Here is a 24,606-nt window from a genome sequence, read left to right on the forward strand (position 1 = left end):
ACTTGCACCAGCGTTGCCAGGGGCAACAACACCCCTCCCCCAGGTATGAGCATCCAGCCGCTCTCTCCTTACACTAAGGGTTGGGTTGCTCTCCTCTTTAACTTGGTTCAGTGCTGCCAGGTGCCGCTTGCACCAATCCACTGCAGACTCAGACTTTGGTGGACTCTCCATACTCGCAGTCACCTGTGCACTCATTGCACCAGTGTTGCTAGGGACAACACCAGCCCTCTTTCTCCTTGGCGAACTCTGTTCAGGCATGCATGGGGTTCTCTCAGGCGGTAACAACCTCTCCAGCCACAGAGCTCTATCTATCATCTCAGCCATCCTTGCTTCTTTTAGGCGCTTTGATCGCCCCATACTCACAGTCACTCCAGAAAACTTTGCACAGTTCAGCAATAAATTGGAGCACTGTCTCTTTAAGGCTAGTCACCTTTCTTTTGCAGGTTCTCCTCACCTGCACACACAGATTATGCAGTCTCATGCATTAAAACACAGTTCATATAACAGATGAATTTACTTGATTGTAGGGATCTCAGATTGTGCCTGCATTCTCCACCACTTGTAAAGGATTAGCATCAAATGTAGAGCTTGAAGGACACCGCCACTTGCTGGTTCTTCTTTTTAAGGGGTTTGTTTGCCCATTTTTATTAAAAGAAAGTTCAACAAACAAAGATAGGTTTCCCTCACAGGGGTTTCAGCATTCCTTTTCATCAACAAAACTACATTCAGCCTAGTTGGCTCTCACTTGCAGCACTGCAGCTCTGGCCTTACACTCCAGGCCCTTGTCTGTTTCATACAGACTGTTTCACCGACCACCTTGGTGCACACAGCTAACAGCCTCTTGCTGCACTGGCTTCCACGTGGAGCCCTCCTGACTCCTGGTACTCAGACTTCCTATCTGCCAGGTGGAGCCCAGAACTATGGTCAGGTTACTACTAAAAGCCCAGTATACACCTGACCAATCAGTATGCTGACTGTTTTCAAAATCAGGACCCAGGACTGGGGATTTCATCCCACCCGGATCTCTCATAAATCCCCAGGCTCCAGGTCCCAAAGTGGACCTTTCTAAGGAGGAAACTGAAAAGCCAGTTTCCTCTTCATGTTACAAGCTCCCTGGAGCCCCTCAACCCGTCTGGTTGAGAATTCTGGGTCACATCCTCCTTCTAGACCAGCGGTTCTCAACCTGGGGGTCGCGACCCCCTGGGGGGTCGATTGCCCATTCTCCAGGGGGTCGCGAATGCTGGCCGAGACAGACCTGAAGTTACTGCCTGAGTCCGTCCGTCTCGGCCAGCGAGATGTCACTTCCTGGAGAGGAGGGACTACACGGAAGTGACGTTCCGTCGCCGCCATCTTGGTACTCTCGTCCGCAGTAAGGCTTAGACTTAGAAGTCGGCAAGCGGACATCTTTGTACACCCACCGAAATCCGCTTGCTGCGGACGAGTGTACCAAGAGGGAGGCAACGAAACTTGCTGAAGAAGAAGAACACCTGTGACTTCTGGTAAGTCAGACACACAGGAAAAGCTGACAAGACAAAATTTTTTTTATTATGGAGATATATATATATATATATATATATATATATATATATATATATATATATATATATATATATATATATCTCCATAATAAAAAAAATGTTGTCTTGTCAGCTTTTCCTGTGTGTCTGACTTACCAGAAGTCACAGGTGTTCTTATATATATACGTAGTATATATATATATACGTCCCAGTTGGTTCCTCAAAAGTAGTTATTCCGTGCCAGTGCTAGATACATGTTTGGAAGCTATACACTTTGTGTATCTAGCACTGGCACGGAATAACCACTTTTGAGGAATCAACCGCAACGTTTATATATAAATCAGTGGTGGGGGCGCAAACAAACTGAAACAATCAGAAAAAAACCCCCATTAAAACGCTGCAACTGTGCCATCAAATGCAGCCACTGTGCCCATCAATTGTCGCCACTGTGCCAGCAAACGCCGCCACTGTGCCATCAAATGCAGCCATTGTGCCCATCAATTGTCGCCACTGTGCCAGCAAACGCCGCCACTGTGCCATCAAATGCAGCCACTGTGCCCATCAATTGTCGCCACTGTGCCAGCAAACGCTTCCACTGTGCCATCAAACGCAGGAACTGTGCCCTTTAATTGTTGCCACTGTGCCAAACGCAGCCACTGTGCCCATTAATTGTCGCCACTGTGCCAGCAAACGTCGCCACTGTGCCCATCAATTGTCGCCACTGTGCCATCAAACACAGCCACTGTGCCCAACAATTGTCGCCACTGTGCCAGCAAATGCCGCCACTGTGCCCTTTAATTGTTGCCACTGTGCCAAGGGCAGCCACTGTGCCCATCAATTGTCGCCACTGTGCCAGCAAACGTTGCCACTGTGCCAGCAAACGTTGCCACTGTGCCATCAAACGCAGCTACTGTGCCATCAAATGCAGCCACTGACCCCTTTAATTGTTGCCACTGTGCCAAACGCAGCCACTGTGCCCATAAATTGTCGCCATGGTGCCAGCAAACGTTGCCACCTGTGCCATCAAACGCAGCCACTGTGCCCTTTAATTGTTACCACTGTGCCAAACGCAGCCACTGTGCCAGCAAACGTCCCACTGTGCAGCCACTGTGCCCATCAATTGTTGCCACTGTGCCAGCAAACGCCGCCACTGTGCCAGCAAACGCGACCAGCAAAAATAATTTTACTGTTAGGGGTCCCCACAACTTGGGAAATTTTATCAAGGGGTCACGGCACTAGGAAGGTTGAGAACCACTGTTCTAGACCCAGGCAGGGCAACGGTCTGCCACAAGATATAATAAAATAGTTACAAAAATGTGAGGGGTGCACTCACTTTTGTGAGATACTGTATGTACTACATACATATATATACTGTACTATACAGTATATATATTTTACAGTTCTGGGAAATCTTAATTTAACCTGAGGAGTGGTGGAAAAAATGAAGAAGACACAAGATGTATGATAAAGAGGAAGTTGTCTTATCAGATTTTTATACACCAGAAACCTAGGTTGACAGCCATTTATTTCTGGTATTTGGCAGAAGAGCTGTTTTTCTTTGAAAATAAAGTTAAACTGTAGGAAACTGCTAAATACACTGCACATATGTAAGCTGATCTACCTGTAAATTAAATATTTGTAATATAATTCTGTCCGTCTGGGCCTGAAATGTACACAGCTCTGCCACACAGCACATTCCTGTCCAGCAGGAGATATGATTTATCTTTGCTGCAGTTAAGTAACCCTTACAGGTCCCCCCTGCCCCTTCATCGGGACAGTAAAAGAAAAAGCAGCACATTGATGAGCTCATCTCTTTGTCACTCTGCTTTCTCTACCTGTCAGTATGCAACTTGTTAACATACAGTGAGGGGAAAAAAGCATTTGATCTCCTGCTGTTCTTGTACGTTTTCCCACTGACAAAAAAATGACCAGTCTATAATTTTAATGGTAGGTTTATTTTAACAGTGAGAGACAGAATAACAATAAAAAAAATCCAGAAAAACAAATTTAATTTTTGGTTCCCGACCATGTCACGCAGATATACTGTGGCACAATGGCTCTCCTGCCATATGCCATAAAAATGCCATAAATCTTTCCCATAGTTTGCAGACGCTATAACTTTTGCGCAAACCAATCAATAAACGCTTATTGCGATTTTTTTTTAGCAAAAATATGTAGAAGAATATATATTGCCTAAACTGATGAAGAAATTAGTTTTTTAAAAAAATTTGGAGGGATATTTATTATAGCAAAAAGTAAAAAAATATTGGGTTTTTTTTTTCAAAATTGTCGCTTTTTTTTTTGTTTATCGCGCAAAAAATAAAAACTGCAGAGGTGATCAAATCCCCCCTAAAAGAAAGCTCTATATGTGAAAAAAAAGGACACAGTGTCGAACAACTGCACAATTGTCGGTTAAAGCGGCGCAGAGGTAAATTATAAAAAGTGCTCTGGTCAGAAAGGGGGTAAAATCTTCCACGGCTGAAGTGGTTAAAAAACGTTATGAATTGATTTGCATTTTAATGAGGGAAATAAGTATTTGACCCCTTCGCAAAACTTGACTTAGTACTTGGTGGCAAAACCCTTGTTGGCAATCACAGAGGTCAGATGTTAATTATAGTTGTCCACCAGGTTTGCACACATCTCAGGAGGGTTTTTGGCCCACTCCTCTTTGCAGATCCTCTCCAAATCATTAAGGATTCGAGGCTGACGTTTGGTAACTTGAACCTTCAGCTCCCTCCACATATTTTCTATGGGATTAAGGCCTGGAGACTGGCTAGGCCACTCCAGGACCTTAATGTGCTTCTTCTTGAGCCACTCCTTTGTTGCCTTGGCCGTGAGTTTTGGGTCACTGTCATGCTGGAATTCCCATTCACGACCCATTTTCAATGCCCTGGCTGAGGGAAGGAGATTCAATATGCAGCATTTAACGGTACATGGCCCACCATCAAATGCTGGTCCATCGCCCCTTTGATGCAGTGAACTTGTCCTATTCCCTTAGCAGAACCCCAAAAGCATAATGTTTCCACCTTCATGTTTGACAGTGGGGATGGTGTTCTTGGGGTCATAGGCAGCATTCCTTCTCCTCCAAACACGGCGAGTTGAGTTGATGCCAAAGAGCTCAATTTTGGTCTCACCTGACCACAACACTTTCACCTAGTTCTCCTCTGAATCATTCAGATGTTCATTAGCAAACTTCAGACGGGCCTGTACATGTGCTTTCTTGAGCAGGGGGACCTTGCGGGCGCGGCAGGATTTCAGTCCTTCACGGTGTAGTGTGTTATCAATTGTTTTCTTGGTGACTATGGTCCCATCTGCCTTGAGATCATTGACAATATTCTCCCGTGTAGTTCTGTGCTGATTCCTCACTGTTCTCATGATCATTGAAACTCCACCAGGTGAGACCTTTCATGGAGCCCCAGACCGAGGGAGATTGCAGTTATTTTGTGTTTCTTCCATTCGCAAATAATCGCACCAACTGTTGTCACCCTCTCACCAAGCTGCTTGGGGATAGACTTGTAGCCCATTCCAGCCTTGTGTAGGCCTACAATCTTGTCGCTGACATCCTTGGACAGCACTTTGGTCTTGGTCATGGTGGAGAGATTGGAATCTGATTGATTGCTTCTCTGGACAGGTGTTGTTTATACAGGTAACAAGCTGAGATTAGGAGCACTCCCTTTAAGAGAGTGCTCCTAATCTCAGTTTGTTACCTGTATAGAAGATGATTGATAGGGGATCAAATACTGATTTTACTCATTAAAATGCAAATCAATTTATACCTTTTTTGAAATGTGTTTTTCTGGTCATTTTTGTTGTTATTCTGTCTCTCACTGATAAAATAAACCTACCATTAAAATTATAGACTGATCATTTCTTTGTCAGTGGGCAAACGTGCAAAATCAGTAGGGGACCAAATACTATTTTCCCTCACTGTATAACATATAACTATTTCAGCACAACTGTCTCTGTATGTTCTTCTCCCAGAATGGGTTGTGCTGTACAGGTATTGCAGCAGATAAATTATATCATTCAGGTACTTACACTGCTAACATTTAAAAAATATATTTTATGATGTGTTGCATTGACTTAGGTCGTTTATATCTGCTATATTACCTTTAAACGTGTTACAAGACTAGACAGAGCATATGATGAAAAACTGCTTAAACTAGAGTTTACTTTAACCCTTGTTCTGCTCGGCACTGCTTCCTGTTTTGAACACCAAATGACAAACCCAACGTTGCTATTTTTTGCATGCACATTACAGACATGAAAGTCTGTGAAGGTCTTCTAGTTGGTCGAATAATCAACGGCTCAGATCGCTTCTAACTTTAGTGTAAGAGCCATGGATTAAAACAAGATCATGGTTGCCACTGCAGCCATAAGCTTGTTTAACCCCTTGGCTGCCATGATGTATACGATGTATGGAAAGGTTACAGACAGGAGTCTGGGATGTAAATTGTCCCTGGCAGTCAAAGGACTAATATGAATTGCTCTTGTCTGCTTAAACTCTGTAAACCCTGTTATATATAATTGGCCTTGTTAGAAGAATTGGTAGTATTTATTAAACGTGAAATATAATTTTCTATAGTTTTGGACTTTTGTCAAAAAATCACTTAGTTGGCCTAAACTTCACTCTTTGAAAAACAAACCCAAAATCCATATAAAAGTAAAGCCAAATTTCAGTATTTTGGAATAGGGAAATTTATTTTTTTCACCTGTGCTTGATATATATTTTCCCTCCACTATTCTTTGGTAATGATCCCATACAATGCTGTGAAAAAGTATTTGCCCCCTTTCTGATTTTTTTTGCATATTTGTCACACTTAAATGACTCAGATCATCAAACACATTTTAATATTACACAAAGATAACCCGAGTAAATACAAAATGCAGTTTTTAAATGATGGTTTAATTTATTAAGGCAAAAAAGCTGCCCAAACCTGCCTGGCTTTATCTGAAAAAGTAATTGCCCCCTAAACCTAATAACTGGTTGTGCCACCCTTGGCGGTGTTCTATCGGATAGTGCACGCTATTGAGAAGTGCCCAGGACGAACGGCGCATGGGCCGTACGGGACAGCACAACAGCTGATTTTACGATGAGCTGTTGAGACGGCGCCTGCGCACAATAGCTGACGGAAGAATTTTTTGTGTCAGATTGTGCCTCGCGCTGGCGAGGCTTGTTTATGTCGGTGAGGGGCGGATTAGTACATGATGGGGGCGGATTATTCAATGATGGGCAGTGCTGCTAAAATGGGGGCCGATATTTAAATGATGGCCAGTGCCATCATGTGTGTTTAGTCAACTGAAGGGCGGTCTTTTCTATCTGAAAAATATGTGTTTTGCAGCACTGCCCATCATTTAAAAATCCGTCCCATCTTAGAGGCACAATCTGACACAAAAATGTCTCTCCGTCACAACAGCTGATTGTAAAATCAGCTGTTGTGCTATTCTGTATGGCGCATGCACCGTTCATCCCGGGTACTTCTCGATAGCGGGCACTATCCAATAGAACAGTGACCACAACTGCAATCAAGCGTTTGAGATAACTGGCAATAAGTCTTTCACATTACTGTGAATTGTTTTAATTCAGCCACATTGGAAGGTTTTCCAGCATGAATGGCCTGTGTAAGGTCATGATACAGCATCTCAATTGGATTTAAGTCCGGGCTTTGACTAGGCCACTCCAAAACCTACATTTTGCTTTGTTTGAACCATTTGGAAGTTGACTTGCTGTTGTGTTTTGGACCATTGTCCTGCTGCATAACCCAAGTGCACTTGAGCTTGAGGTCACGAACTGGTGGCATTCTCCTTTAGGATTTTCTGGTAGAGCTCAGAATTCATGGTTCCATCAATTATAGTAAGTCTTCCAGGTCCTGAAGCTGCAAAGCAGCCCCAGCCATCACGCAACCACCACCATGTCTGACTGCTGGTATGATGTTCTTGTTATAAAATGCTGTATTAGTTTTCTGCCAGATGTAACGGGACGCACACCTTCCAAAAAGTAAAATTTTTGTCTCATCAGTCCACAGAATATTTGCCTAAAAGTCTTGGGGATAATCAAGATGGTTTTTGGTAAATGTGAGATGAGCCTTTGTGTTCTTTTTGGTCAGCAGTGGCTTTGGCCTTGGAACTCTCCCATGGATGCCATTTTTGCCCAGTCTCTTTCTTATTGTTGAATCATAAACACTGATCATACCTGAGGCAAGTGAGGCCTGCAGTTGTTAAGATGTTGTCCTGGGTTCTTTTATGATCTCCTGAATGAGACATCGTCATGCTCTTGGAGTAATTTTTGTAGGCCGGCCACTCCTGGGAAGGTTCACCACTGTTCCAAGTTATCTCCATTTGTGGATAATGGCTCTCCCCATGGTTCACTGCAGTTCCAAAGCCTTAGAAATGGCTTTGAAATCCTTCCTAGACCGATACATGAACATTACTTTGTTCCTAATCTGTTCTTGAATTTTTTTAGATTGTGGCATGATGTGTGGCTTTTTGTGATCTGTTAGCGTGCTTCACTTTGTCAGAAAGCTTCTATTCATGTTATTTCTTGATTCAACAGGTCTGGCAGTAATTAGGCCTGGTTGTGTGTCAAGTGAAATTTAACTCAGCTTTCCAAACAATTGTGATTAATCACAGTTCATTCATGATTCAGCATGGGAGGGGTGTCAGGGCTGGGCTCAGCCCTTCCTTCTCTGAGCTGGCCGCTCAGCTGTCGGCTAATTTCCAGCTCCTCTCTCTCCACAGTTACTCACCTGTTGATGATATCCTGCTCGTCAGTCCTGCCTACTTAATCCGTCCAGCCCAGATGATCTCTGCCTTCGTCTTGGTCACATCTCTAGAGACGCTCTCCTGTGTTACTGTTAAAGACTTGCTTGGCTGACATTCCTTCTGGCTCTAGATCCTGCTCACTGTTCTACTACGCTCATCTCTGGCTCCCTGACATTTTGGCTTGTCTGACTATCCATTCTGATTCCTGAACTCTGGCTATGTTTTGACTACGTTTACTCTGTTTACCTTTTTTTATTATTATTAAACAAGTGAGATTTAACTGTACTTCTGTCTCAGCTTGATTCATGGTTTCTGACAAGGGGGCAGTTATCTTTTCACATAGGGCCAGGCAAGTTTGAACAGCTTTTTTCCCTTAATAAATGAAAAATTAATTTAAAAACTGCATCTTGGATTTACTCTGGGTTATCTTTGTGTAAAATTAAAATTTGTTTGATGATCTGAATCATTTAAGTGTGAGAAATATGCAAACAAAAAAAAAAGAAGGAAGTGGGACAGGAAGTACTTGTCAAAACTAGGTACCCACTCCCTCCCCCAAAAAAATTACATGCCAAATGTGGCATGTAAGGGGGTGAGGAGTGCTTAAAGTAGAACTTCCACTTTTGGGTGAAACGCCTTTTTTAACAACAATTGGCACATTTCTACTAACACAAGTACTATGCCATGACATAAAATATGACTTATACAGAGTCTATATAGAAAAACAACCTTAAAAACAACAAAGAAAAACATCAAAAATAGTAACTCACACTGTATAGAGGTAAGTACAGTATATTTAGCAAGGTTAACAAGAGCTCTGAAACACTCCCATTAGCTATGTTTAGTTGAAATATGTTTCCCAAATGGTCCAAGAATTGTGAAGCTTATTGACTTGAAAAAGTATATATGCCATATGTTCTCCATATTCATAGTTCAAAGCTAATTTGTCTTTTCAGTTCCATGATACTTGGAGTCTCATTAGTTTTCCATTGTTTAGTTATTGAGAGTTTAGCACCAAATGAGACATGCATGGTAATAGGCCTTAGGTCAGCAGGTATTTTTTCTACTCCAATAATAAGAAGGGCAAGTTCTGGAATAGGTTTTAAGATCAGCCCTATAATTGATGAAAGCAGTATTAATACCGCCCTCCAAAAGCTTCATACATGAGGACATATGTGTTAAAGTACAGTAACATATGCCACATGCCTTCCAACAAAAGTTGTCTGGTGGTGTTGCAAATTTGGTTATTGTATAGGGGTTATATACCATGTCAAGTGAATTTTTTTAGACATTTTGAATATACATGGTTATAAAGAATGGCCTTTCACCATTGCACATCAATAAATGAGGTTTGGAGTTCCCTCTCCTATCTAAGCAGTTGATTTGCTAGACGATTAGAAGACGATTTGCTAAAAAGTAATTTAATTAGTTGTAAAATTTCAACCCCATTCTAGAACTTTACAGCAGGACATGTAGTAATATGCATGAACACCTCAATATACAGAAAAATATGCCAATCATTAGTGTAACTGCAGTATTAAGAAAGCCAATGCACCCACACCTCTGCACTGCTAGATGACTTAGGGTCAAACTGAAAAAGATGAGGAAAGTGTAAAGATGATGCTGGACCTGTAGGTTTATTTTACTGGAAATGTTATCTTAAAGGGGTTGTAAACCATTGTGTTTTTTCACCTTAATGCATTCTATGCATTAAGATGAAAAAACTTCTGACACTGACCAGCCCCCCCGTTTTTACTCACCTGAGCTCGTTCGTTCCCTCGGCGGAGACGGGCTCTACCTCTCTGCCCATTGTCTTGGCTCTTGATTGGATAGATTGATAACAGCACAGCCATTGGCTTCTGCTGCTGTCAATCAAATCCAATGACGTGGGCACCGGGGGGCGGGGCTGAGTCCGGCATTCTGTGTCTATGGACGCAAATGTTGGACTCGGGAGCGCGCCCACACGGTAAACCCCCAGGGAGAGCGCTTCTCCTAGAGGGTTTACCGATGCGGGGAGGAACTGATAGCGCCGCCGGGGGACCCCAGAACAGGGGGATCAGGGTCACTCTGTGCAAAACAAACTGCACAGTAGAGGTAAGTATGACGTGTTTGTTATTTAAAAAAACCCCAAAAAACTAGGGTTTACAACCCCTTTAAGGTATTACTGTTGGTGTAAATTATCTGGTTCCTAGGCAAGTGGCTTTTACACCCCAGAGGATCTCCACAGTCTCTTTGGCTTGTAGTGTGATGTAAAAAGAGTTGAAATTGAAGCACCACACTGCTACTAAGAGGTCCAGATACAACATTATTCCATTAAAGGTCAGGGGTACAGTTCAAAAAGCATCCAACGTGTTTTGGGGGTCTAAGTGCCCCCTTCATCAGGGCTTGACCGGCAACAAAGTGAAAAAAACAGAAGTGAATTGGAGCTATAATGGCATTCCTTCTGGTGTGAATTCAAAGCACATGCCTAGTCAGCAGCTTGTCCCGTCCTGGCCAGGAGAACACACGGTGATTATTGCCATAATCACTGGCAATCATTGCATGAAATAACCGACAGGCTGGTTGATCGATCAATCAACTTGGGTAAAATCAGCCTTCCCATACATGGTTCGAATCTCGGCTAGTCTCTGCTGAACCAGCCATGATTCGCACCTATGGCTGGCTTAACACTACCCTCTCCAGACAATACTGCTGTCTAAAAGTGTTATTTCATAGCTAAAGGAGACACCCTATGTTGTCCCACAGATGCAGAATTTTGAACAGTTCAGCCAATTTAACAGTGCCTTCATGGATTCAACTGATTTTGAATGAATTTTCATTCAAGTACCATTTCACTGTCTTGATTTTTGTAAAATGAACTATCCACTTCCAGATTAACAAGTGCATGCTCATAAAACTTGTTACTTTTTTTGAAGTTATTGCTGCCAAAGGAGGTTCAACCAGTTATTAAATCCAAGGGTTCACATACTTTTATCACCAGCACTGTGAATGTTTACATGGTGTGTTCAATAAAAACATGGTAACATTTAATTCTTTGTGTGTTATTAGTTTAAGCAGACTGTGATTGTCTATTGTTGTGACTTAGATAAAGATCAGATCACATTTTATGATCAGTTTGTGTAGAAATCCATATCATTCCAAAAGGGTTCACATACTTTTTATTGCAACTGTAGATTTGATAAAAATTTTCTATCCTTGTCTGTCAGTTTTTTCACTCACTCTGGTTGAAACAGATTTTCAACAGATTTTAACTTTTATGCCGCATACACAGGATCGGAATTTCCGACAACCAAACCGTGCATTTATTTCCGACGGATGTTGGCTGAAATTTGTCTTGCATACACACGGTCGCACAAATGTTTTTGGAAATTCCGGTTGGCAAGAACGCGCTGACGTACAACACGTACGACGGAACTAGAAAAAGGAAGTTCAATAGCCAGTGCGTTACCCTTTGGACTCCTTCTGCTAATCTCGTGTTAGTAGAGACGATTCGAGCTTTTCAGCCTTGTGCTTTTCAGTTCATTACTGTTCTTCAGTTTGTGCTTGTGGGTTTATATTTGTTTTTCAGTGCGTGTAGTCAGTTTGTATCTCTTTTTTCAGTGCGTTCTTGTCCGCTCATTTCTGATTTTCAGTTCGCTCTTCTCAGGCCTTTCTGATTTTAAGTGCGTTCTGTTAGTTCGTTCTGACCAGCCGACCGCTTTGAAGCCATGTTGTGGTTACGTACTCATCATAGAGTTCGTGCTATGCAAGGGCTTGGTGTTGGGGTTCTTACTTTGACCCAAGCCCAGTCCATGGACAAGGGGAGGAGGAGTTCATGGACCAAGAATTGGTTGCTCCAGCATGACCAATTCTCGCACATGCCTTTGTTGCGGGAGATCCAGGAGAATAATCCTGATGATTTCAGGAACTATCTTCGGATGACGGACCCGTTTTTCACCGTCTGTTGGCTTTGCTGTCCCCCTATATTACCAAGCAGGACACTTGTATGCGGCAAGCCATCACTCCGGAACAAAGGCTAGTCACCACGTTGTGGTACTTGGCGACGGGGAGAAGTCTGCAGGACATCAAGTTCTCGACAGGCATCTCCCCTCAGACTCTGGGGATCATTATTCCAGAGACCTGTCCTGCCATCATTCAGGTCCTGCAGAAGGACTATATTAAGGCAAGTTTTATCCTTTAACATCACATTCTATGTATTTAGTGTTTGCTAATCTATTGGATTTATTTCATCATAACCTAATTACCATGATTGTAATATGCTGCAAATGTCCTCTTTGTCCTCATGCATGCTGGAAGCTTTTAATGATCATTTTATGTCCTTCATGCATATTTGCCTTCACTAACCTCCCCAGCATGCTATCCTGGGCCCATACACACCTAGCCTAGTCACTTAACAATGCATTTTGTCAGCTCCATTGTAGTGCTTTACCCTAAACACCCCCTAAAATGTGTACAAATGTTATTTTTGTCCTTAAATTCATGCATAGTGCAAGAGGCTTTTTTTTTGGGGCCCAAACTCATTTGGAACCCTCCCTCCCCCCCAACTGCTAAGTCAACCAATACCAATCCTCTATCTGCTGACTTTGCCAAACCCATACACACTATACCTACCTCTTTTGTGGTCAGATTTATGGATGAATTCACCAAAGCATGTAGTGCAAGGGCCTGCCTGAATACTACTTTCAAATGGTACTGTTTAAAGTTTTGTTCTCCTATTATCTAGATATGTAATTGCAGAATGTAAAATTGTGCTTCAATTTGGACAGTGTGTATTCATATTTTTGTATTATGACACTTCTTACCTGTCCAGTGGGCTGCCAATTGTGTAAGTAAGGAGGGGCTGGCCAAAGTAACACACATTATGTATGCATTCAGCTCTTAATGAAGTGGAGACGGTTACCTGTCCAAAACATCTCCCCCCAACATAACATTTTTTTCACTGGGCCATCAGAGGGGGCTAGGAATCTGATAAGTGTACCTTATACTTTTGTCTTTAAATAATCCTTAAAATAAATGTTATACTTATGTTGGCCAAGAATGTTTGTGTCTAATCTGCTTGCAATGTTTATGTGCAAAAGTACTAATTTTTTTTCTTGTTTGACTCCACAGTTTCCTTCAACCCCACAGGAATGTCAGACTGTGGCATCCCACTTTGCCCAGCGGTGGGACTTTCCCAACTGCGGAGGGGCAATCGATGGAAAACACGTCCACATCATCCCACCCCCCCAACTCGAGGTCATACTATTATAATTACAAGGGGTTTAATAGTATAGTAATGTTGGCGGTGGTGTCGGCGACATATGAGTTTTTGTATGTGGACGTGGGGCAGAATGGCCGGATGTCGCATGGTGGAGTCATCACCCAGACCAAGTTCTACAGATGGCTCCAGAGTGGTGGCTTGGGATTGCCACCTGCGGAAGACAACGTGGCTGGTCTACCGTTCATCTTTGTCGCTGATGAAGCATTTGGGCTTGGTGAACACCTGATGCGGCCATTCCCCATGAGGACCAGAGGGTCTTTAACTACCGGCTGGCCAGAGCCAGAAGAGTGGTGGAGAATGCTTTCGGCATAATGGCCAGCCAATTCACATGGCGGAATATAAACTAAACCATATAGTACTTGCATGCTGCATTATGCACAACTTTATAAGGAGAAGTGCTTCGAACTATGTGGCCTCAGTTGGGCCTGAGGCCGGATTTCCAGATCAGTCAACCCTGACGGCACTTGAAGCTGGCCGTCCTGGCTTACCCCCCCAAAGCGCCCCCGAAGTCCATCAAAAATATCTGGAATACTTTGCGGGTAGGGGGGCCATTGATATGCCAGCAAATCTTTGAGAAACCTTTTTAAAATACATTTTTATTTTAAACTGAAATAATATTTCATTTGATTTAATGCTTGTGTTTCTTTTAGCTGTCTCCTAGGTTCTCCAATGGGCTTTTCTTTTTGGCAATTTCCTTAAATAGTGCAAACGTAATTTATTTGATACATGAGGTGACAATCTCTTCTTCAGCTAACTATTCTGTTGTGGGTCTGCTACACACACACATTGTTTTTGTTGTTAATGTATGTAATGCATTAATGTTAAAATCCTTTTTAGCACCATGAATTAATTGTTTTGTGCCTAAAATGACCTGATTGGGGCCAATTTTAGAGCACTGTGTGGGTTATTTACTAAAAGCAAATCCATTTTGCACTACATTTGCACTGCAAGTGCACTTGAAAGTGCACTGAAACTGCACTGAAAGTGCACTTGTAGTGCAAAGTGGCTTTGCCTTTAGTAAATAACCCCCATTGCCACTGTAAACACCAACTTATTCCAAAAACTGGTATTGAGCATTGAAAGAAGAAGCCACACGTTGTTGAGTATAAAACATTTTACTCAAAGCACATTCACATGTGCATTAGAAAAGGGTTTTTGAACAAACCAAAATCTTTGTTTTTATGTTTGACATTAGAAATATCAATTTTTTGGTTAAACAGGCATGTTTCAAACCATAACATACACAACTCATGAACTTACAAAGTTCAACTTTGAAAATGTGAAGGCAATATCAGACATTAGTATGTCAAAACTGTGTTGATATTTCCTTCATCAGATGGGGTAATGTCACCCCTGTAAAAGCCAAATTTTGAAGATGCACACAAATTGGGAGTGAAATTGTGGATTTCCCTCCTGATCCCATGCCTAATGTCAACATGTAAATATATCAATGGATCCGCGCTCGTGGACTGACTCCCACCTGCAGCCCCCCTAGATAGGAAGGGAACACCTAAGTGATCCCCCAAGAAATATAAATCAAAGGATAGGGAGTGGCGCTGTGTTAGGAGTGTAAATAAAAATTAACAAAAAATGAAAATGTGTGAATAAAAGTATAAAGACAGAACGTGTGAAATTCTTTGGTGTGATCCAAAAAATTACTTCCAATAAACTTTTTTTATATATATATATACCCTTGTGTTAGTGCAAAAACACCTTGATCTAGTGGAAATTAATATTATATGTGCAAAGAATCGCAAATATCAAGCAGCACCTCTAAATACCATAAATACATGAATAAATATAAAGTGATAAAGTGCCAAAAACAATAAATGTCCAAAAACAATAATTGTCCACCAATAATGTAATAATTATAAGTAATAAAAATTCATTGATAACGTGTCCAAACCGCAGCTAAAAAAATTGCAAAACCATATGCTGTTTGGTAAGAGAAAGATTCATAACCAACAATGTATAAACGTGCACTAATTTATAAGCATAAAAAATCGTTAATAATGTGTTCAAATCGCAGCTAAAAATCGCAAAGCCATATGTTGTTTGGTGCAAGGAAAGTTCATAACAATTGTGCAAAAAATCTTCTTAAATGATAAAGTGCCGTGCTGTGACAACCAGTAGTCCCCCTAATGTGGTTGCACTCACCAGAGCGCTCCACCCCTGCAGGGGTACGAGCGTATAATGCTGGTCCTCTCACTCCAGTCCAAAAGATGTCAGTTTCCTTCCACGCATCCCATTCTTAAAACGCAGCTGTATACACTGAGAGGTGGGGACTTCCTGTCCCTTGGTTTTAGAAGACCCCACTCGATATCCGTTGCACTCGCTCTCTCAATGTCAGCTTTGGATTCTATGCTCCATGTTCTGTGTACGCTCCGGCTCCCTTCACAAGTCTCCAGGCTGGAGACTTGTGAAGGGAGCCGGAGCGTACACAGAACATGGAGCATAGAATCCAAAGCTGACATTGAGAGAGCGAGTGCAACGGATATCGAGTGGGGTCTTCTAAAACCAAGGGACAGGAAGTCCCCACCTCTCAGTGTATACAGCTGCGTTTTAAGAATGGGATGCGTGGAAGGAAACTGACATCTTTTGGACTTGAGTGAGAGGACCAGCATTATACGCTCGTACCCCTGCAGGGGTGGAGCGCTCTGGTGAGTGCAACCACATTGGGGGGACTACTGGTTGTCACAGCACGGCACTTTATCATTTAAGAAGATTTTTTGCACAATTGTTATGAACTTTCCTTGCACCAAACAACATATGGCTTTGCGATTTTTAGCTGCGATTTGAACACATTATTAACGATTTTTTATGCTTATAAATTAGTGCACGTTTATACATTGTTGGTTATGAATCTTTCTCTTACCAAACAGCATATGGTTTTGCAATTTTTTTAGCTGCGGTTTGGACACATTATCAATGAATTTTTATTACTTATAATTATTACATTATTGGTGGACAATTATTGTTTTTGGACATTTATTGTTTTTGGCACTTTATCACTTTATATTTATTCATGTATTTATGGTATTTAGAGGTGCTGCTTGATATTTGCGATTCTTTGCACATATAATATTAATTTCCACTAGATCAAGGTGTTTTTGCACTAACACAAGGGTATATATATATAAAAAAAGTTTATTGGAAGTAATTTTTTGGATCACACCAAAGAATTTCACACGTTCTGTCTTTACACTTTTATTCACACATTTTCATTTTTTGTTAATTTTTATTTACACTCCTAACACAGCGCCACTCCCTATCCTTTGATTTATAATGTCAACATGTGCTAGCTCCTATCATGGGGGTTCAATGGATGTGTTTCGGGGGTGCAACCCCTTCCCCTCATCTACTTTAGTTGTGAGGAAGGGGTTGCACCCCCAAAATGCGTACCTTGATATCCCGTGATGGCAGATAGCACATGTTGACACACTGTGTGCATCTTCAAAATTTGCCTTTTAAAATACTTTAAAACTTGAATTAAAATAAAAAAGTCCTCGACAAAATGGTACAATTTTTGTGTGATTTAGATTCTGCCTAAAACATTAATGATGTTCTTAATTTTTTGTTGAACATCATTGATGTTTTTCTTTATCTTTTCTAAATCATGATTGCACACCATGATCTCCCCGATGAAGACGTGTGCACTTGCACTTGTGAAATGAGTTTCTTCTTCCACAACATCCACATCACCTAAAATAAAAAAAACACACCATGTATTATAAATATGCAGGCATACATCTATTACCTGAAGCAGTGGTCTCATACACTCACCTGTTGTGGTCACTATTTCAACCACGTCATGAACCTCTCCTCCCTCCACATCCTCAGGTTGTGGTGTGGTGACTTCCTGTTCTTTAGGAGGTTGGGGGTCCCTGGTGTCCCTTGATGTCCCGAGTCTTTTCTCCCCTATGTAAATAAAAAAAAGGTATACTTAGCACACAGATATTTGAGGCAAGAAATAGGAATATGAAACATTGCTTGAGGTGTCGTACAATTGTCTGTTTTGGCAGAGTTCCAAGCTGAAGACATGCCTTTTTTCAAGCTGGAATACTTACCTTTTTTGGTAAAGTTTCCCACATGGAGACACCTCTAGTATCCACTGGAGCACCTGCGTGGGACACCCCAAAAAGGGTGTTCTTGTGTCCCACACTAGTGCTCCTGCGTCCAGATGTGTAAACAGCTGCTGAGTGTCCTCTCCTTACACTGAATCAAGTTTGCATTTCGTTCTAGTTACAAGCCCATCTAGACAACAAACTTCTTTTAATACAAATAGGCCTGAACAAATGTAGTTAACATGCACCTGCAAAAAACATCTTATTAGTGAGCGAATGAACAATGTTTACTACGAACGATTACTGTGCCCGCAAACCTGAAACTTGCCATTTTAAATGCCATTTTAAACTGTACAACAGTAAAGAAAAGCACATGGAGCAGCCTGAAAGTAATAATAATAATAGGAACACACGACAAAATACTTACTTTTTTGCAGCACTCTCTTGATTCTTCTGTACTGATCCTGCTCCCTCAATTTGAGGTCTGACCATCATTTCCTCAGTTGATCCTTGGATCGCCGTACCACAAAATTCTTCTGCAGACTTTTCACAACTTTAGTCATGATTTTGGCCTTTCTCACATTTGGGTTACTGTACAGTCCATATTTCCTGTCATAGTCGGCCCTCTTCAAGATGTCCACCATCTCCACCATCTCACCAAAGGACATATTTGACGCCTTAAATCTCCTGGATCGTGACGTTTGTGGCTCCGGACTTTCATCGTTGCTGCTCTCCTCTGCATGCACCTGCTCTGTCTCCGCCATGTGCTCTCCCACTGCGCCAAAAGAGAAGGGGCGGGGAATATACTAGAAAGAAGGTCAAGGGCAGGTGGAGTTTCACGCATGCGCAGTGTATACAAAGCGTAACACGCGTGCGTCGTACGTACGATCTGTGAGCGGAGGACGGAGTAGCGTAAGTGCCGATCATGCTAATGAAGGTACAATTTTAACTTGGGGCATCAGTGGCCTATACTGCTTATAGATTGAGGCCTATATTGGGACAAGATTAGGAGAGTTTAGCCTGACATTAGGGTTTGTCTTGTGTTGTGTCTTGCAGAGAAAATGAAAAGATTAAGATCATGACTTCCTCCCTAGCTTCATTGATAAATATAGGGAGCTGCCCTGTCTGTGGCAGGTGAAACACCCTTTTTATAATAATAAAATAAAGAGGAAGGCAGCGCTGGATCAATTGCTGGAATTGGTGAAGCCGGTGATTCCCACGGCAACCATCCCCTATTTGAAGTGCAAAATTGGTGGCCTGAGGAGCACATATAATAGGCAGCGCAAGAAGGTCCAGGATTCCATGAGATCAGGAGCAGCAGCAGATGACGTTTATGTCCCCAGGCTGTGGTACTATGACAGACTGCGTTTTTTGTCAGACAAGACTGAAATCAGGCCATCACTCTTAACCCTTCCTTCCACTCTTCCTTCCACCTCAGAAGAGGCTTCAGAAGTCCAACTTGGGCCTTCCACCCAGGAAGATGTGGAGGAGCCCAGCCTGAGCCAGGTATAGCATTGTTCGACATATTTCTTGCCAAAAATGAATGATGTTAACTAGATGTTTTTATTGATCACTAATTTCAGAATTAACAAAGTGGTTTACATATCAATAGACAGTAGTAGCCAAAAATTATTGGGACAAGAATGACAAATGCTGGGGTCAGAAGTAGAGTCTTTTCTATTTGTTAATATTCAATTTGCAACAGTCATGAGCTCGAAATTGTGTGTGACTGATGACCAAAAACCTAAAACTATGTCCCATTTTCATACACAGGAAAGTCTCAGCCAGGAGGTGGCCGTGGAAAGTGGCAGCCAGGAGGTGGCCATGAAAAGTGGCAGCCAGGAGGTGGCCGTGCCCAGTAGCCTGACCGAATCACAGGTTCCTCCCCTCCGCCTTCCCCCAAAAAGGCCCAGGAAAGGGAGTAACGTGGAAGAGTCAGCGCTTTCTTTGATTCGGCAGGCTACTGTGGCCCTCAGAACCACCCCCAAACTTCAAGAGGCCTATGCCTGCATGGCAGCCAGTAAATTGCAGGAAATGGAGGTGGGCCAACGCCTCATTTTTGAGGAAGTTATGTATCAGGCCCTAAATAAGGGGGTGATGGGAGAACTCACAAAAAAAGTCACGCATGTGAGTTGGACCATACTCCTCCTCCACCTCCTGCCACAACTCCAACACTACAGCCACAGCCTGGAAGGAAGCGTGGAAGGAAGACAAAAGAGTGAAGGCCTGGGTTCGGTCTGGTCTGGCAAAAGACACAGGCTCAGGACATACATGTCATCTGCTGCTGCTCCTGACCTCTCGGAGTCCTGGACCATATTGTGCTCCCTATTAAATGGACTCCTCAGGCTACTAATTTTGCCTGTCAAATAATTGATGTCTGCCCTGGGGTACAAAGGCTTCGCCAATTTCAACAGTTTATCCAGCGTTGCCTTCCTCTTTATTTTGTTATGACCCCTAATAAATGTCTAGTTTTTTTTTCACAAATACTTGGCTATGTGTTTAAGTTCAAAAAGGACAGTTTGTTTGTAAGTAGGGAGGTACATTTCAAAAAGACAATGTCAAATTAACAAGGGACACCAACCAATCTCCTTGAGGTTAAAAAATATAAGATAATAATGGTGTTGTGGTAACTTGACACACAAAACGAAAAAAAAATATTATGGAGATCACTATAAAAAAAACATTAACAAAAAAAATCAGGAGATCTTGATAAAAAAAAGGAGATCACTATAAAAAAAAATAGAAACATTATTCTGGAGATCTGGCAAAAAAAAAAAATAAAGATTATTCAGGAGATCACGAGAAATAATAAAGAAATCAGTTTGTCAGAACTCTGTGTGAATATCAGCAGCAAAACAACTTCATTATTCTAGCATTCTAAAGAAGAAGAGAATGCGCTGCATTAAAATTTTTTTAAAAATGTGCAGTGTGACGAATGTGCTATCTCCATTACGAACGCTAGTTTTACCAGACCGAGCACTTCCGTCTCTTACTTGATTCAGAGCATGCGTGGAATTTGTTGCGTCGGAATTGTCTACACATGCTTGGAAATTTCGACAATGGATTTTGTTGTGGGAAAATTTGAGATCTAGCTCTCAAATATCTGTTGTCGGAAATTCCGACTCGAAATGTCCGATGGAGCCTACACATGGTTGGAACTTTTGACAACAATCTCACATCGAACATTTGTTGTCGGAAATTCTGATCGTGTGTATGCGGCATTAGTTACTCAAACAAATGTTCTGAAAACAACAATTTTATAACAAAAGTCTATAGGCATAAGGCCAGCTTAAAGCGGAGTTCCGCCGAAAAAAAAAAAAATTAAATGTCAGCAGCTACATATACTGCAGCTGCTGACTTTTAATAATCGGACACTCACCTGTCCCAGGGTCCAGCAATGCGGGGGAACAAAGACCCGCTCGTCTCCCCCTCCTCTCTGCGGCGCCGGCATTGTCACTGTGGGCGCGCTGTGACTGGCCTGGCAATCATCTGGGACCTGTGACGTGTCCCAGATGATTGCCGAGAAGGAGGGGGGAGAGGTGAACTTACTTCCGGCGCCGCAGTGCCCCAGGAGGAAGTGAGAGCTGGAACCCTCTAAAAATGGGGTTTCCGCTCCCCCCCCAAAAAAATGACACGCCAAATGTGGCATGTCAGGGGGTCACCTTCCCTTGAAGCGGGAATTCCATTTTTGGGTGGAACTATGCTTTAAGACGGGAAGTGTTTTACTGGCTGGAACACCACGTGAAATTAAAAGGAAAAATAAAAAATAAAAACAGAAGACGAATGCAGCCACCACATCTAAGGCTTGGTAAACTGCAATATGTTACAATTTTGGTTCTGGGTTTAAATAGGCTTTAAGGATACATCTAATTGTTATTAGCAACCATCTTATGTTTCCTTTGCTTTAGTTTTCATTAAAGTACCCAGCAGTTGTTGCTGCAGGTCAGTCATTTTCTTAATGACAACTGCTACTCACATGATGATGTACTTCTAATGTATAATTGGTATTTCAGAGAAGAGATAATATACAAGCATTTGTAGAATTGTAAATTGCTTCAAGATTACTCATTACTTTACCACCAAGACTGACGCCCTGTCTAATGGACAAATGTCCTTCTGGAGATTGATGGTCTTAATAACTTTAATATCAAGGACACTTTGCCTTTATTTTATGGCCGCCACTTAATATTTTTACAATCAGTATAAAGCATATTGAGAATCGCTTTAACTCCCATTCACATAAATTGGATATGAAAGTCATTAGCAAAGCATTATCATATTAGCATTATTTCATTATATTAAAGCTACATGAATGTCATTATCACATATACATAAATTTTGCAGCTACAAAATGTATGTACATCAGCTAATAAATGGTGATACCAGTCAGTGATTTATGCACACTGATATTTCCACTGTGGTACTGCTAGCTTTGACTTGGACTCTCTTCTGTCACATACTGGACCTTCTATATTTGTAAAATGAGTCAATGGACAGGAAATAAATCATAAATTACAAGTGTGTTGGTTTTTAAATCTTATCTATCACATGGTTTGTATAATCTGTCTAAATAAAATGTTCTACAAATATATATAGATAGATAGATAGATATCTAAATATAGAGATATCTATATATATTTATTTTAAAATATAAATTTTTAAAATGAATGCAATGTTCAAAGTGTAGCAATCCATATCACCCATTAAGCAATTATTTTTCAGCCCTAAATTGATGGAAGGTGGAATCTAATTGGTTGCTAGGAGTGACTGCACTTTGCGCATCATCACCGCTCTATGCGTTCCTTAGCAAACAGGCCGGTGCTTTTAATTGCGGCAGCATCCATTATCAAGAAAGTAAATGTTTAGTACTTACCATTATAGAGAACACGAATGCAACAATGTTTACAGGATATGCAGGGCAGAAACAGGCGAATATCGATAAGATCAGGTAATTGCTGGGCATGGGAGGTGGCGTGGATTCATTGTCAGTGTTAGTCTCTGGGCTCTCTTCTAAAGCCCTTTTGATTTCTGGACTGGAAGGAGTTTGAGACATGGAAAATTCAGTGCACAGAAAGGGGTCTATCCAGAAAGGTTCAGCTGTCTTCTTTGAGGCTGAGGGGCGGCTATGAAACCCAAGTTGGGATTCAAGTAAGAAGTGATCTCATCTCGGCTGATGCCTGATCAGCAACAGAGCAACAGCCAGGGTGCTAGTGAAAGAAGGCAGACACAAAGACTTGCCTCAGAAGTCCTCAGAAGTGAAATGCAGATCTGTAGCCTTGTCTCCTAGAACCTGGTATTGCTATTTGATGCCTAGTGCAGGCCAGTTTCATCTTGGACAGAGCTGTTGCTGTTTATCCTGTGTGGGATACTTCCCTGATGATCTGGAAACCTTTTTGTTTTAATGCTGCTGTGATAAATAATTAAAACTTGCAAGTATTTGTAAGATTTTTAATCTAATCTTGAAATCAAATTTTAATCTTAAAATCAAATTTTCTCACTTGGATTGTAGTGTGGCTCTACAATGAATTCCCAGACATAATGGGATTGATTTACTAAAGGCAAATAGACGGGTCACTTTGGAATGAATTTGCCCCACAGCTTAGTGAATGAGGTGAAGCTCTGTTGACTTCCATCATCCAATTATGTGCAAGCAAAATGCTGTTTTTTTAAATTTCCCTTGCATGTGATTGGGTGTTTTTCATGGAAAACTTCACACATTCATTAGGCTCTGGGGCAACTGGCAGCTGGTGGGTGTCTTGCTATACTAACTCTAATCCCTGCATGTAGGAGAGGCTGCAAGAGAAAGGAGTCACCCTGAAATAGGAAACCTGAGAGAGTGGTCATGCGGTGTGCTTTTGAACCTCTTCTCTGCATGTACTTGAAATGAATAAACCTATATTCTTAAAAAAAAAAACAAAACACAGTGCTGCTTAATAGTCCACTAGATGCAGTACAGATGCATACAGAGATAGGAGCAGGGGAAGGGGTTAATGTAAAATCACATACAGTGTGAAGATGGAGATGAGGGGGTTAAAGTACAGATGTGCAAAATAATAGAGGAGCAGGATAATTTACAGGTCACATACAGATACAGGCTGGAGTTCAGATGTGCGGCGGGGGGGGGATGTGAAAGGGTTAAAACTTCAGAATAAGTAACAATGAATAAATGCATTAGCAGCAGCTGCCACTGATGCATTAGTTCCTTTCCAATTTACTGGTTACTACTATTTCCTCTCCTTCCTCTTTTGTAGGAGAAAGGGGGGGGGGTCAACAATGTAAATAGTGGTGTGTTTACCTTTGTGATCGCCATGATTGGTCATCACAATAACTGCATTTTACAGAGCCACTTGGATAAGCTCTGTACATGGTATCTGTGAACCCAGCCGTCTGAGAACGACTCTGTTTGGAGCCATTAATGGATGCAACAGGAAGGATCCTAAGTGTAAATAGTAGTGCGTTTACCTTTGTGATCGCTGTGATCGGTCATCACAGTAATCGCATGGTACAGAGCCACTTGGGTCAGCTCTGTATGTGGTATCTGTGAACCAAGCTATCTGAGAGAGCGACTCCATTTGGAGTCATTATTGGATGCAACGGCCTACCATGGACAAATTCTTTAGCTGCAAAAAAGCACTGGGGAAATGGCAGTTCACCATTCTACCATTTATAAACATACAGCTGTAGCGTAGTGATTGAAATCTTCTTTCATATTAATGAGCAGGCAGCTTAAAGTGGACCTAGTATCATGTATGTTCTTAATACACATGGGAGAGAGCATCACCTTAGTCTAGGCAAAATCACTTGACTGGAGCTCAATGATTACTCATTTAAGATAAAATAAATGGCTTTTTTATTTTTTTTAATTATACTTATACTGTGTATTTATTATTATCATTATTATTTACATTATGCAGACTTATAACATGTAAAGTTACTAAAAGGTGCACTTTAACTGTATAGTGTTTAAGTCCATACATTTTTTATAGGCTACCAAAAAACATGTGGA

The 24,606-nt window shown here is 41.6% G+C and overlaps 1 protein-coding gene across 3 annotated transcripts in view; it reads right to left on the bottom strand.

Moving 5' to 3' along the window:
- The window catches only part of TMEM233 (transmembrane protein 233), a 93,139-nt gene extending 70,101 nt beyond the window's left edge, over positions 1-23,038 (bottom strand). For 2 of the 3 annotated variants that reach the window (XR_012241736.1, XM_073616224.1), the window contains exon 1: positions 22,474-23,025. Coding sequence is in view for 2 of the 3 variants with exons in the window: in XM_073616224.1 (XP_073472325.1) it covers positions 22,474-22,653 (180 nt within the window). In the remaining variant the exon portion in view is untranslated. Of the gene's footprint in view, positions 1-22,473 lie in introns of all 3 variants that reach the window. The other variant, XM_073616352.1, reaches the window with a different exon arrangement.
- Positions 23,039-24,606: the final 1,568 nt, after the last annotated feature.

Source organism: Aquarana catesbeiana, linkage group LG01 (assembly GCF_042186555.1).
Source record: "Aquarana catesbeiana isolate 2022-GZ linkage group LG01, ASM4218655v1, whole genome shotgun sequence".
NCBI classification, from domain to species: Eukaryota; Metazoa; Chordata; class Amphibia; order Anura; family Ranidae; genus Aquarana; species Aquarana catesbeiana.